General features: G+C 41.4%; 2 protein-coding genes across 2 annotated transcripts; both read left to right on the forward strand.

The window, feature by feature from the left end:
* Positions 1-1224: 1224 nt before the first annotated feature.
* Positions 1225-6546, forward strand: LOC142824847 (maestro heat-like repeat-containing protein family member 2B). The gene is made up of 6 exons (XM_075916635.1): positions 1225-2260; positions 2598-2717; positions 2977-3099; positions 4259-4411; positions 5926-6048; positions 6463-6546. The coding sequence occupies exons 1-6, from the start codon at positions 2045-2047 to the stop codon at positions 6544-6546; spliced, it is 819 nt and encodes a 272-aa protein (XP_075772750.1). The 5' UTR covers positions 1225-2044.
* A 98-nt stretch (positions 6547-6644) lies between these two features.
* On the forward strand, positions 6645-13998 carry LOC142824865 (maestro heat-like repeat-containing protein family member 2B). The gene is made up of 4 exons (XM_075916657.1): positions 6645-7137; positions 7307-7402; positions 8252-8356; positions 13522-13998. Exons 1-4 carry the CDS (start codon positions 7093-7095, stop codon positions 13672-13674), a joined length of 399 nt encoding a protein of 132 aa, XP_075772772.1. The 5' UTR covers positions 6645-7092; the 3' UTR covers positions 13675-13998.
* Positions 13999-14011: the final 13 nt, after the last annotated feature.

Genomic DNA, 14011 nt, shown 5'->3' on the forward strand with positions numbered 1-14011 from the left:
TTAGACCAAAGTGAAGTGCCTTTCAGAATATGCTATGAATGATGTCCTCACTATATTAAATGCTTTGTATGAGCAACACAATAACCAATGAATACATTTAAATATCATCACTGGGCATCCAACTTAATTCATGATTGACCCAAATAAGGCAATTCATGTGTAGCAGAGCTATTTTTTATGATTTTCTGAAAATACGTGCAGCTATCACCACGTCTCTTAGTTGCACTTGCTTCACATTTTAAAGAGTCTTCACAACTACAGCTCTTTGAAAAAACCTGAATTTTTAAAATTTCAACTACTTTGGGGGTTTTAAGAGGTTTTTTTTAAATTGTACAAATGTGCTTTTTCAAGTAGGTTAGAATGCACACTATTTTAAGTATCACCATAATGTTTTGCAAACTTTAAAAAGAACAGACATTTCTTTTCTGCACACTTTTTAAAAAGTTATGATTTGAGAGAATATGATGGCAGTCTGAAGAAAGAAAAAGACTGCATATATATATACAGTATATATATGTATGTTAATAACTGGTAGGTGCCACAGCAGCGCACAAGACAAAACTCATTCCGTTCATGGATCGGAAATCTCAGGGTGTGTCTAGACTACAGGGTTTTTTCGATAAAAGTGGCCTTTTCTTGAAAAAATTCCTCTGCATATAGACTGTCACTGCATTCTTTTGAAATTAAATTGAAAGAATGCAGCCGTTTTTTCGACCACGGTAAACCTCATTTTACAAGGAATAAGGCTTTTTTTTGAAAAGAGGTGTTATTGAATGCAAATGGGGCTTTTTCGAAAAAAGGCTTTATTGAATGCAAATGGAGCTTTTTCGAAAGAGAGCATCCAGATTGCCTGGGTGCTCTCTTTCAAAAAAACGGCTCGCTTTTTTGAAATAAGTGGTTGCAGTCTAGATGTTCTCTTTCGAAAGAGGCTTGCAGTCTAGACGTAGCCTTAGAGGGAATACTACTTCTGGATGTATACTGAAAATTTATGCTTTTGAGGTCTATGAGTTGAGGCTGGTCACCAGAAGGTGAAAAGCAACTTTGTCTGGCTATATGTAGACTGAGTAATTATTCACAATGGATGTTAATCGACTGAGAAAATTCTAATTAAGTGATTGCAAAGTCTCCAGAGGCGACTCTATCCAAGAAAACCAAACAATAGGGGATACCTGTTTACTAGTGAGATGCTTGAAACTATTTTGGGAGATCCAGAGGTATCCTGTACCAGTTATCCTTCATCTAGGGAATAAGCTGCCAACTTGCTTGACTTAGGAGGATCACATTTGGTCTGGGTGCTTCAAGCTGGGAGAGCTATCCTTTGTGAGACAGAGGAATGTTTGGTTATCTAAGTTTAACCTTTAGGAAGTGTGTGGTGATTTTACTTTTACGTAATCTTTGTTTACATTAATTCTGCTTGCTGCTTCTCAAATTTCCATTCTTTGTGAATGAAACTCTACTTATTTTCACTGTATATGCACCTAAGAGCGGTGTGTTAAATGGATCAGTGATGCTGAGGTGAAAATAGTAAGGTGGTAAGTAGTAAACCTGTGAATTCTGGGAGTGTCCAGTGGAACAGGGGCTGGACCTTCTGGGAATATGTAGAGGGTGTGATGATTGAAGCATGCCTATTGCTTATCTGCAGGACAGCAAAGCTGGGTCCGGGTGAGAAGGGTGTGCTTGCATTTCCTGTGTCTGGCAGAGTCAGGAGCTGACACCTGGCAGGCATAGAGAATGCTTCCTCATGCCAAGGGCAGGTGGTAGTGAGATACCTCACAACCCTGCATACCCGCAGAAAGTGTTATGAAGAGTCTGTAGCACTTCAGAGAAGGTGCTTGGCTCTTTGTTAATGATGGCCCATTGATCAAAGTTCACTAGACCTATCCTCTGTCTGCTATAAAATCAATGGTCAGATCTCATTCTCCAATTTGCTGTGCATCTGAGTTTGGGGACTGAGCAGAATCATAAGGCAAAGGTTAAAGAACAACCGGCAGAGGAAGTCTGGGTTGTCAATGCTCATAGTTCTCAATAGGGAAATAATCTTCCTATGACACCTGAATATTGGAATGGTTACAACAGAGAACAAGGAAGGGAAAAAACTCTCAAGCCCCAACCAAAAATTCTTTCAATAAACCAGCTCTTGTTTTACACACAGTTCCTCAGAACATCTCTGGAGCACATAAATGACAATGCCTGGAGCAGCCAGCTAAGCTTTGAGTTGAGCCAGCAGATGGCCGGCTATGCCAGCCCCTCCAAAGAGAAGGTTTGTTCTCTGTTAAGGTTTAGTTTCTAGTTAATTGCTCTTGGAATTCTTGTTGGAGGGCTGCATGAGACTTCTCTCTGCTTCATTGGTTTTTTTGTGTATAAAATTTGTGTTTGCTTGTTCCCTGCTCTTCCCCTGCTGGCATTTGCTTGGAGCAGCTATTGGTACTGAATTGTTCCCTAACTGGGTGGCGGAAGATGATGGGATGTGCCTGCAGCAGGGATGCTTGGTCTTGGCTCGGTTGTTTTTTCCTGTGTCAGTGTGTGTTGCTGGGTTGGTTCTATACTGACAAGCATGTGGTATTCTTGATATCTCAATGCTGGCCTCTTTCTTTCAGTGTTTCCTGTATAAGGCACTAGGAATTTGCTTGGCAGTTTGTCAGGACCCGGTCCATATTAAATCACAGATTCAGAAGTTTCTGAAGAAAACAGATTACATGGAAGTCCCTGATAGACTGGTAAGGACCCTGCCCCTCTCCCTACCTTATCATGTACCCTCTGAATGTCCCCTGGGCAACTCAGCTCTCAGTTTTCCCGGGACAGATGCCATTTTGCTTCATGTCCTCTTTGTTGCTATTTCACCCACCCTTTGCTCCCCCTCCCATGGGTCTCAGGCCTAATTGGCACTTTACACTACTTTGGGTGAAAGGAATTGACTTGTGGGGTCTATTGGGCACCTGGTCAGATTCACTAACCAATATTTTTCTTGAGTAACAGGGAGTCATTTCCATCCTTGCATTCTCTGCCGAGAGCCACTTGGACCTCATCTTGAACACACTTCAGGAGTTTGGGGCAGCAATGAACAAACTTACGATTTCTGGGTTTATTGGTTGCCTGAAGGTAAAGGAGCCAGGGGGTTCTCTCAAACTTCCTCTCCCTCTAAACTAGAGACAGTATCTCCTGCCCCCGGTAGAGTCTCATTGGTCAGCTAACCCTGTCCCCCAATGGATGTGCTCTGTGTGATGCTTACATTTAAGCAGAGAGGAGCACAGTCTGGATCCGTGGCTCTCTCAACTGATTTTTAGCATGTGATGTTTCATGGCTTGAATGCCTCTCCTATGCACAGTGTGTAGGAACTATACCAGTTAATTATATGGAAAAGTGTTGAATGTATTTGTAGCTGTTTTTTAAATCCAGGTTAGTAGCTGTAAAGGAGGAGGTGTTGCAAGCAACATGTGACTAACCAACCTGCTCTCTGGACAACTGTTATGGACCCTGTGCTCTAGAGCAGCGGTTCTAAAACTTTCCGCACTAATATACCCATTTTAGAAATCTGATTTGTCTAGTGTGCCCCAAGTTTCACCTCATTTTAAACCTTCTTTCTTAGAAAATCAGGCATAAAAATACAAAAAAGTGTCACAACACACTATTACTGAAAAATTGCTTAATTTCCCATTTTCATATGCCATACGCCATTTCATAAATAAATTAATTTAAATATAAATATGTTCCTTACATTTCAATGTGCAGTATATAGAGCAGTGTAAATAGGTCATTGTGTGTATGAAATTTTAGTTTGTAACTTTGCTAGTGCTTTTTAGGTAGCCTGCTCTAAAACTAGGCAAATATCGAAATGATCTGATCTGTCCCCCTCGAAAACTTCTGCGTACCTTTGGTTGAGAACCATTTATCCAGAGGATAAAACAGCATATTAGGTCTCTTGGCCACCATTGCCAGATTTGCTGTTTACTCACTGTGCAGATCTAGGCATATCATTTAGCACCTAATTCTGTGCCTATCAGTGTCAATGACAAATCTCCCATTTATTTCACTGGGGTAGGGTCAAAACTTTGGGCTCTCTGTGTCAGAATTATCCAATCAGTATGTTTGAGACACCAATACCTCTGTGCCTCACGCAGTTATGGTTTGGCTTAAATACATTTTTCAAGTACAAGCCATTATCGCTGCCAAAAGCAATTCCTCAGTCAGCAACAGATCAGAATGTCAAGGCAAAATGAATCAGAAGTAATTGTCTCTTGTGACATTTCCAATTGTCCAGGACTACCATCATGGGAAAAGAGCCAAGACCCGCAGCACGCTGATGCTGACATACAGCAAAGTGGCTATGCATGCTCCAAAAGAGCAACTTCTGTCTCGGGTGGAGGCAGACATCACAGAGAACATCCTACACCATTATAGAACCGGTTGCCAAGTAAGAGTTTTTGCATAAGTGTTGGGGATATTACTCTGAAGTTAGATCAGTGCCTCCACTGGACCTGAGTTTACTAAGAGAGGGCTTATTTTTCTAAAAATCTCCTTTGAACAACCGTTTGTCATGTGCATCAAATCTAAAACCTTCATGGATGGAGTGTGAGCTGTAACAAATATCTTATTTGTTGCTGTTGTTTGTATTTTCTCTAGTTTTTCTGTGTTCTTCTGAAATTCTCTAGGTCACAGTTACATAGTATTTCAGATGCAGTCACACTCAGGCTGTGCAGTATAACACTCTAAGGCTATGTTTACACTGTGAACCTATTTCAGGGTATCAGAAGTATCCCGAAATAGCTATTCCGCATCTTTTGAGTGCGCCCGTTATTTTGAAATCTAACGGGCTCACTATCCCAACATCCCTGTGAACCTTGTTCCACGAGGGTTAAGGGACTTTTTGGAATAGTGCTTGTATTTAGTTTATTTGCTATCACTGTTTCTTGGACTATCTACTTCCCTTTCCCCATATCTGTCTTCCTATTTGTCTGCCTGCTCATTATTTCTGCTCCTTAGATATATGGCTGTCCACTTGCCAGCCCTGATTCTGGTCTCAGTGCATAGTTCTAATCTCTCCACATCACTTTGCCATTCCATTCTACTCTGTCTAAGGCTATGTCTAGGCTGCAGTACTTTTCCGGGATCCCAGAGGTATCCCAGAAAAGCAATACCGCATCCACTTTTTGGAAAAGTGGATGCGTTCTTTCACCATCCCTGTAAACCTTGATTTATGAGGAAGGAAGGGATGGCTTGAAAGAGCAGGTTTTTCCAAATTTCGAAAAAGCCTTTTTTGAAAGAAAAGCAGAGAAAGATTTATACTTTGCGTATCTTTTTCAGACTTTGCAGTCTAGACTTAGCCTAACTGAGACTCTCATTGTCAAAAAAAGTTGATCACAAATGAACCAAGTTGACATTTTCCAGTAGTTCACAAATACAAATATTAAGAACTATGGCCCCTGATATTGTCCACTGCAACACACCCAGACTGGGCACATTTCCTACTTTTTTGGAAGAGTCAGTAATAGTGATTTCTCTCTACTTCATGTTCATTAACCAGGATATTTGTAGAATGTGCATAATGTGGCACAATAGAAATTGCTAGTAGCGGTTTTACATTTTGTTTTTCAGGTGTTGGGGATCAATGTTGCGAACAAGTTAAATTCTAAATAATCTGCCCTCGTATCTTGTGCATTTACTAGGCACAAGTTTCTTGTTTAAATTGCATAAAATTTGTTTTCCCTCCCACATCAAGCAGGAGTCATGACTACTCTGTGTAAATGGACCTGGGTTTACTTGATCAACCTGGGCCTTTTCTTTTTCTGAGATGGGTGTAGAGCTGAGGTTCTCTGTCTTCTGGGGTCTGCAGACACTTCTCCTGAGACTAGATCTAATTTCTACTCTTCTGGAATCTGATTCTCTCAGTTTCTCACCCACATCCTCTTGTTTTTCCTGGAAATGTAGGACATGGACCTGAAATCAACCCTCATCCAGAATGCAACAGAGATTAGCTGTGCAGTTTTGAAGACTGGAGACTCCCAGGCATTTGAATTCTCTTACAAACTGGAGCTCCTTGATTACATGATGGTGAGTGATTAGGAACTTTGAAGCCTGAGCGACAAGGGATTTTGTTATTATGTAATGAGACTGATTGTCCGGGTAGATGTTATTCTTTCCATTGGCTGTAGCTATACTACTGCAGTGTCATGATTTACCTGCCTGGCACCCAGAATGCTGGGTCCACTGTGCTTGGCCGGGATGCTGGCATATTGTGGGCTGTAACTGGAAGGAATGGATAGTGTCTGATGAGTTACCAGGATACAGCTTGCTGACCTGTGTATAGCAGATGTCTCTACGGTCCATTTCTGAGGCAGAGAGCCACTGAAACAGTGTCTGTTTCTTACAGGTCTGGTATAAAGGCCTGTTTCAGAAGGTGAGGGGGAGGCTTCTCTGCCTTTCAAACCCACTTCCTATTTTTATGTCTCTGTTCATGCATTTCAGGACTTCATTAAAAAGGAACCATTGGATTCCCTGGTGTCTCCAGTTCGTTACGAGGCAATGTTTGCGATTGGACAGCTGTGGTAGGATATTCTATGCCATATTTCTTGGCACTGTGATGTCTTCTCATTTGTTAATTCATGAGTGTCGGGTTGGGAGCAGGCTGATGCTCACATGGTGTTTTTGTTTTGAGGGTTTGAATGCGTCATGTCTGTTTGGAGATTTGTGCTTGAAAGGCACAAGAGTGGAGGTTGTGGGGCATGCCATACTACGGAGAAGAGTTCAGGTGGGGATGGAGGTGTCTGGCTAGCTGGCAGGGGGAAGGAAGCTGGTGGATTCCTCTAAAAAGGGAATTGAAGTTTTAGCTTTACTTCTAGATGAGCAAATAATTAACAGAGGTACAAAGAGGTGCACAGCTGCAAAGTGAAGGGCTGTTTGCATTTGGGGTTCTAGATTGGGATAATCTTTATTCATTTAACCCATGTTTTACTTGGCTATGGTATTGAATCTAACACGTGACTTCTCTTTCTGTCTTCTGACAGCAAACTCAAACCATCTCTGACCCTGGAGGAAAACCGTGAGATCCTTGATCTGTGTTTTAAAAGTGTATTTCCCCTTCCTCCCTTGGAGAAGATGAAAGAGGAAGGCAAGAAACTAGAGGATACTCTGCACATAGAGGTATATGACACCAATTCCCCTCTGGCAGACTCCACTGAGATCTCTGCCCAGCAAGCACTGGGTGATAGCAGCCACACATGGCCTCCCTGCAAAGTCATGGCTAACTTCACCTCCACCTCCTGCAGAAATTATCTGGTGTTGAGCCTCACTCCTTCTCTTCTGGTTTCAGTTGATGTATGAGTGCTCCTTCGAAGCCCTTAGTGAGCTAATGAAGATCCTGCTTGAGGAAGAACCAACCCCAGACTGGTTCCAGGAAATGTTTCATGTGAGTAGCCCATAGGACCAGGGTGATAATTGTTTCTTGTGTTATAGCAGGGATGATGCTCAAGCTTCTGTTGTGGAGGAATTTTCCGCAGCGGGTGAATTTTAGGGAGAAAGCATCAATTTTTTCCTGAAGTAAGTGGGAATGTGTCCCATTGAAATCCATGGGAGCTGTTCCATTTTATGCCAGTGGTGGACTGAGATCTAGTTTTTCCAGTATAGTTAACACTACATGGACAGGAAAGAAAATCATCAGTGCAGTAACCAAATTCAAGAGGACCAGTGAGAACTGATCACCTCTTGTAAAAGGAATGAATTAGTATTGAGTTAAGCTCTGTGTATGGAAACTCATTCACCAAAGACTTCCTGCTCTTCAGACATAAACAGAATAGTTTGAAGAGCTGAGGGGAGGGGACTTAGGTGCAACGTTGGTATGAAAATAAAGTTATAAAAGGAGCTGGGCTGGGGAGACTTCTCTGCTCCTCTCTGTCATTTGCCACTCAGCATGGGAGAAGCTGTCCAGGAAAGAGAACACAGCACCGGACCCCAAACTGCATGCAATGTGCTAGACAGCTGCCATCAGACAGTCTACAGAAGCCCTCACATACACAGAGCCAGACTCATCTCTCATGTAACTCCTTTGGCTTTGATGGAGTTACGTACACCAGAGGTGAATCTGGTCCCTGGGACTTGTATATACAAGGGTCTCTTTTTGGAGACATATAAATCTTTTGCTATATGGAAGTTAAATGCTTTGGAGAGGGATTTTAGTGACAATCAAACCTATTTAAAAGAAATGTTTGGGAGGGATTTTCTGGTACTAACTTTGTCCATTCTCCTGCTTTGCCAACAGCTACTAGAGACCTGGCTCAGTTCAGAGAAGGAGTGGGAGAGAGGAAGGGCCTTGCAGGCCAGTGTCTGGCTGCTAACTGCCTATCAGGAGATAGTTAATAGCACAGTGAGTATAGTTCTACTCTTCCTTGAGCTGACTTCCCCACTTAAATCAAATCTGACATTCAACGTGAATGCATGAGAAATTCTACTAGGCCTGCAGCTGGGGCCTCAAAGTGACTAAGATCCCTCTGCTTCCATAAGAGAAAGGTTTCCATAAGAGTGCTGTGACAGCACTCAGGCCAGACTATAAGAAACAGGGCAGGCAGTTCCCCAGACGAGTGATTTTATAATTAGATTCACCAAACCAGTAAGAAAAGAGCTTCTACTCTGGTTAACAAAATACCAAACAATAGTACCCTTTAGGCATTCCAGACCTTGGTTCCCATCTAGACAACTAAGTCTAATATAATCACCAATCACAAAGGACTAGACACTTATCCTTAGGTTAATATGAATCACAGGTCTTCCCTAAATATCAGCCAATCCTTAATAACCGAATATCAGATTTGTTGTTAAAAGGAAAAAGAAGAGAGTTACAAATGGCTAAGTGATAGATATTTGTTAAAATGACTTTCACTTTTCATAGTTCAGGATCACAACCATGGTGGAATAAACGGCTGGCTTGTAAAAGTCTCTCTGGAATCATGCTAACCGGTCAACATCCAGAATCAGTTTAGATGCAAAGGCTGTTAGTTTTTCCATGCATTTCCCAGACTATTCCAAATAATTATTTGGAAGATCTATGTCCTATGGCTTACACGTCCCCTGTTCAAAGTTTAAGCAGACTGGAGAGAGAAGATCAGTCCCATAACTTGTCTTTTATAGTTATTCTAGCCGGTTGGCAAGCCTCCTCACAGAAATTGTCGAAGCAGGATCTCTCCCTGAGAAAGAATAGGTCATGCAGATCTCCTGTCGTGCTTTGTTTTGAAGTTAATTTTCTATTTCCTATGCATACACTGGTAAATGGGTGATAGTCATTCACATAAGGTAATTAGCCGATCGTGGTCTTCCATTACAACACAGATAGTTAAGCTGAAGGCAATGTAAAAAATATTTTCTTGTACTGTCTTATATCTTTGATCTTAAGGTTAACTGAAGACAGTTACATATCATTAAGGCAATTAAGACATGAAAAGGAATTGGAATCTACAAGCTAATTTGGTTATGTTAAACTTCTAGCAAGATATAAATACAGACAATAATACATAACATCTACCTTTCATATCTATTACCAAAATGCATGATGTTGGTGATCGCTAGTCTAGGACTTTTCTTTGGGTTCGTCTAGACTACAGGGTTTTGTCGACAGAAGTTTTGTCGACAGTATCTGTCGACAAAACTTCTGTCGACAAAGAGGGTCTGGACACATTCAGTTCTGTTGACAAAGCAAGCTGCTTTGTCAACAAAACCCTGTAGTCTAGACACAACCCTACATGCAATAACACCTTCTGTCGACAGAAATCTGTCGACAGAAGGTGTTATGCCTCGTAAAATGAGGTTTACCAGCGTCGACAAAACTGCTGAGTTCTGTCGACGTTATGTCGACAGAACTCAGCGGTAGTGTAGATGCAGGTATAGTTGTGTCGACAAAAGTCCACTTTTGTCGACAAAACTCAGTAGTCTAGACACACCCTTTGAAATAACATATAAGTGACTTGTCTTGATACAATTGCAGTGCCGCTTGTTAAGTTATTGTGGGTCACACATAGGTTGGCTGTGTCAGTGTCATAGATGCATTCTTATACTCTCAGGCTGTTAAAGTTGAATTTCTATTTCTATTTAATCAGATAAGAACATAAAACATGAATGGCCATTCTGGATCCCCCAGACAAATGGTTCATGTATCCTGTCTTCTGACAGTGGTGGGTGTTATATGCATCAGAGGGAACAAACAGAACAAGGCAATTGTTGAGTGATCTCTCCCCTGTTGTCCAGTCCCAGCCCCAGGCAGTCAGAGATATAGGGACACCCATATCATGCATCTCTGATCATCTTATATGGCTCTATCATACCCCCCTGTAAGCATCTCTTTTCTAAGATGAATGGTCCCAGTCCTTTTAACTTCTCCTTGTATGAGTTGTCCCATATCCCATATCATTTTTGTTGCTTTTCTCTGAACTTTTTCCAATTATAACCTAACTTTATTTAAGTTGTAGGACTACAATTGCTTGCAGTATTCAAGGTGTGGGTGTACCATGGATTTGAAACAGTGGCATGATAAGAACATAAGAACATAAGAACATAAAAACATAAAAACGGCCGTACTGGGTCAGACCAAAGGTCCATCTAACCCAGTATCCTGTCTACCGACAGTGGCCAGCACCAGGTGCCCCAGAGAGGCTGGACCGAAGACAATGATCAAGCGATTTGTCTCCTGCCATCCCTCTCCAGCCTCTGACAAACAGAGGCCAAGGACACCATTTTATCCCTTGGCTAATAGCCTTTCATGCACCTAGCCTCCATGAAATTATCTAGCTTCTCTTTAAACTCTATTATAGTCCTAGCCTTCACAGCCTGATCTGGCAAGGAGTTCCACAGGTTGACTACACTCTGTGTGAAGAAGAACTTTCTTTTATTAGTTTTAAACCTGCTACCCATTAATTTCATTTGGTGTCCTCTAGTTCTTCTATTATGGGAACTAATAAATAACTTTTCTTTATCAGCCCTCTCCACACCACTCTTGATTTTATAAGCCTCTATCATATCCCCCCTCAGTCTCCTCTTTTCTAAACTGAAAAGTCCCAGTCGCTTTAACCTCTCCTCATATGGGACCCGTTCCAAACCCCTAATCATTTTAGTTGCCCTTTTCTGAACCCTTTCAAAGGCCAAAATATCTTTTTTGAGGTGAAGAGACCACATCTGTACACAGTATTCAAGATGTGGGCGTACCATAGTTTTATACAGGGGTAATAAGATATTCTGGGTCTTATTTTCTATCCCTTTCTTAATAATTCCCAGCATCCTATTTGCCTTTTTGACCGCTGCTGCACACTGCGTGGAAGTTTTCAGAGAACTGTCCACGATAACTCCAAGATCCCTTTCCTGATTTGTCGTAGCCAAATTAGCCCCCATCATACTGTACGTATAGTTGGGGTTATTTTTCCCGATGTGCATTACTTTACATTTATCCACATTAAATTTCATTTGCCATTTTGTTGCCCAATCACTCAGTTTGGTGAGATCTTTTTGGAGTCCCTCACAGTCTGCTTCTGTCTTGACTATCCTAAACAGTTTTGTATCATCTGCAAACTTTACCACCTCACTGCTTACCCCTTTCTCCAGATAATTTATGAATAAGTTGAAAAGGATTGGTCCCAGGACTGACCCTTGGGGTACACCACTAGTTACCCCTCTCCAATCTGAAAATTTACCATTTATTCCTACCCTTTGTTTCCTGTCTTTTAACCAGTTCTCAATCCAAGAAAGGACCTTCCCTCTTATCCCATGGCCATGTAATTTACACAAGAGCCTTTGGTGAGGGACCTTGTCAAAGGCTTTCTGAAAATCCAAGTATACTATAACTACTGGATCCCCCTTGTCTGCATGTTTGTTAACCCCTTCAAAGAACTCTAACAGATTAGTAAGACAGGATTTCCTTTTACAGAAACCATGTTGACTTTTGTCCAATAAATTATGCTCTTCTACATGCTTCACAATTTTATTCTTTACTATTGTTTCTACTAATTTGCCCGATACTGAAGTTAGACTTACCGGTCTGTAATTGTCAGGATCGCCTCTAGAGCCCTTTTTAAATATTGGTGTCACGTTAGCTACCTTCCAGTCATTAGGTACGGAAGCCGATTTAAAGGATAGGTTACAAACTACAGATAATAGCTCACCAATTTCCCATTTGAGTTCTTTTAGAACCCTTGGATGAATGCCATCCGGTCCCGGAGATTTGTTAACATTAAGTTTTTCTATTTGTTCCAAAACCTCCTCTAATGACACTTCAATCCGGGACAGTTCCTCAGATTCATCACCCACAAAGGACGGTGCAGATTCAGGAATCTCCCCAACGTCCTCAGCCGTGAAGACTGAAGCAAAGAAATCATTTAGTTTCTCAGCAATGGCTTTATAGTCCTTGATTGCTCCTTTTATAGCTCAATCATCTAAGGGACCCTCAGGTTTTTTAGCAGGCTTCCTGCTTCTAATGTACTTAAAAAAACATTTTGTTATTTCTTTTTGAGTTTTTGGCTAGCTGTTCCTCAAAATCTTTTTTTGCTTTTCTTATTACATTTTTACACTTGATTTGACAGTGTTTATGTTCCTTTCTATTTATCTCACTAGGATTGGACTTCCACTTCTGAAAAGATACCTTTTTGTCCCTCACTGCTTCTTTTACATGGTGGTTAAGCCACGGTGACTCTTTTTTAGGTCTCTTGCTATGTTTTTTAATTTGGGGTATACATTTAAGTTGGGCCCCTGTTATGGTGTCTTTAAAAAGTTTCCATGTAGCTTTCAGGGACTTTGCTCTAGTCACTGTGCCTTTTAATTTCTGTTTCACTAACCTCCTCATTTTTGGTGTAATTCCCCTTTTTGAAATTAAATGCCAGGGTGCTGGACTGCTGAGGTGTTCTTCCCACCACAGGAATGTTGAATGTTATTATATTATGGTCACTATTCCCAAGCGGTCCGGTAACGGTTATATCCTGGACCTGATCCTGCACTCCACTCAGGACTAAATCGAGAATTGCCTCTCCCCTTGTGGGTTCCTGCACCAGCTGCTCCAAGAAGCAGTCATTTAAGCCATTGAGAAATTTTATCTCCGCTTCTCTTCCTGAGGTGACATGTATCCAGTCAATATGGGGGTAATTAAAGTCCCCCATTATTATAGAGTTCTTTATTTTGGTAGCCTCTCTAATCTCCCTCAGCATTTCAATGTCAGTATCGCTGTCCTGGTCAGGTGGTCGGTAATATATCCCTATTGCTAATTTATTATTATTTATCATATTTATTATTCATCCCTTTTCCTAGTGGTTCCTAACATACCATTAGCATTTTTAAGTGCAGCTGCGTGTTGAACAGATGTTTTTAGAGGACTATCCACAATGACTCTGAGATTTTTCTTGAGTGCTACAGCTAATTTAGACCCCATCAATTTGCATGTACAACAAGGATTATGTTTTCCAATGTGCCGTACCCAGGTACAGTAATGGAGTTCACAATAAGGAAGGCAAATAATGTCCAGTATAGCCGGAGAACTTTCATTCTTCATTCTTTTTTAATTAGCCTCAGGAAACTTTTGATCACTTTGGATATCTGATTGGGCTATTAGCACCATATACCTGTGCTTCAATTACCTCATCGCGTCAGTTGGTGGTTGACTGTATCAACTGTATTCTCAATATACAAGGTGAGGAGACCATGAGCAGGTGTAAGTAACTCTTCACTTTCTTTCATTGTTGTAATGACCCTTTTTTCCATCTGTAATTCTTTCTGTCTTGTTAGCGACACTTATATAACAGAATGATTGGGGCCTTGTAAGTACATTGCTGGAAGAGAACTGCACAAATAATAAATAATCTGCAAATATTAGAGGGTGGGCAAAATATAGCACACAGGCCAGATCTGCCCTTCTCCCCAGAATTTCTGTCTGGAGCGCTCAGCTGATTAGCAAGCATGCCAGCAGCATGTGTTCAGCTGCCCCTCTCCGACCTTGCTCCATCCTATCTGCTGCTAGTGGTGTGTGGAGGGGAGGTGAGCAGGGAGGCGTGCAGAA

The sequence above is a fragment of the Pelodiscus sinensis genome, unplaced genomic scaffold (assembly GCF_049634645.1).
Source record: "Pelodiscus sinensis isolate JC-2024 unplaced genomic scaffold, ASM4963464v1 ctg44, whole genome shotgun sequence".
NCBI classification, from domain to species: domain Eukaryota; kingdom Metazoa; phylum Chordata; order Testudines; family Trionychidae; genus Pelodiscus; species Pelodiscus sinensis.

What these genes read in the sequence shown, in the direction of transcription:
- LOC142824847 (XM_075916635.1), top strand. Translation starts at nt 2,045, where the DNA reads ATGACACCTGAATATTGGAATGGTTACAACAGAGAACAAGGAAGGGAA. An exon ending in CCAGCCCCTCCAAAGAGAAG is followed by an intron (nt 2,261 to 2,597) that starts GTTTGTTCTCTG and finishes TCTTTCTTTCAG; the next exon opens with TGTTTCCTGTATAAGGCACT. An exon ending in ATTATAGAACCGGTTGCCAA is followed by an intron (nt 4,412 to 5,925) that starts GTAAGAGTTTTT and finishes CTGGAAATGTAG; the next exon opens with GACATGGACCTGAAATCAAC.
- LOC142824865 (XM_075916657.1), top strand. Translation starts at nt 7,093, where the DNA reads ATGAAAGAGGAAGGCAAGAAACTAGAGGATACTCTGCACATAGAG. An exon ending in AGGATACTCTGCACATAGAG is followed by an intron (nt 7,138 to 7,306) that starts GTATATGACACC and finishes TTCTGGTTTCAG; the next exon opens with TTGATGTATGAGTGCTCCTT. An exon ending in GGTTCCAGGAAATGTTTCAT is followed by an intron (nt 7,403 to 8,251) that starts GTGAGTAGCCCA and finishes CTTTGCCAACAG; the next exon opens with CTACTAGAGACCTGGCTCAG.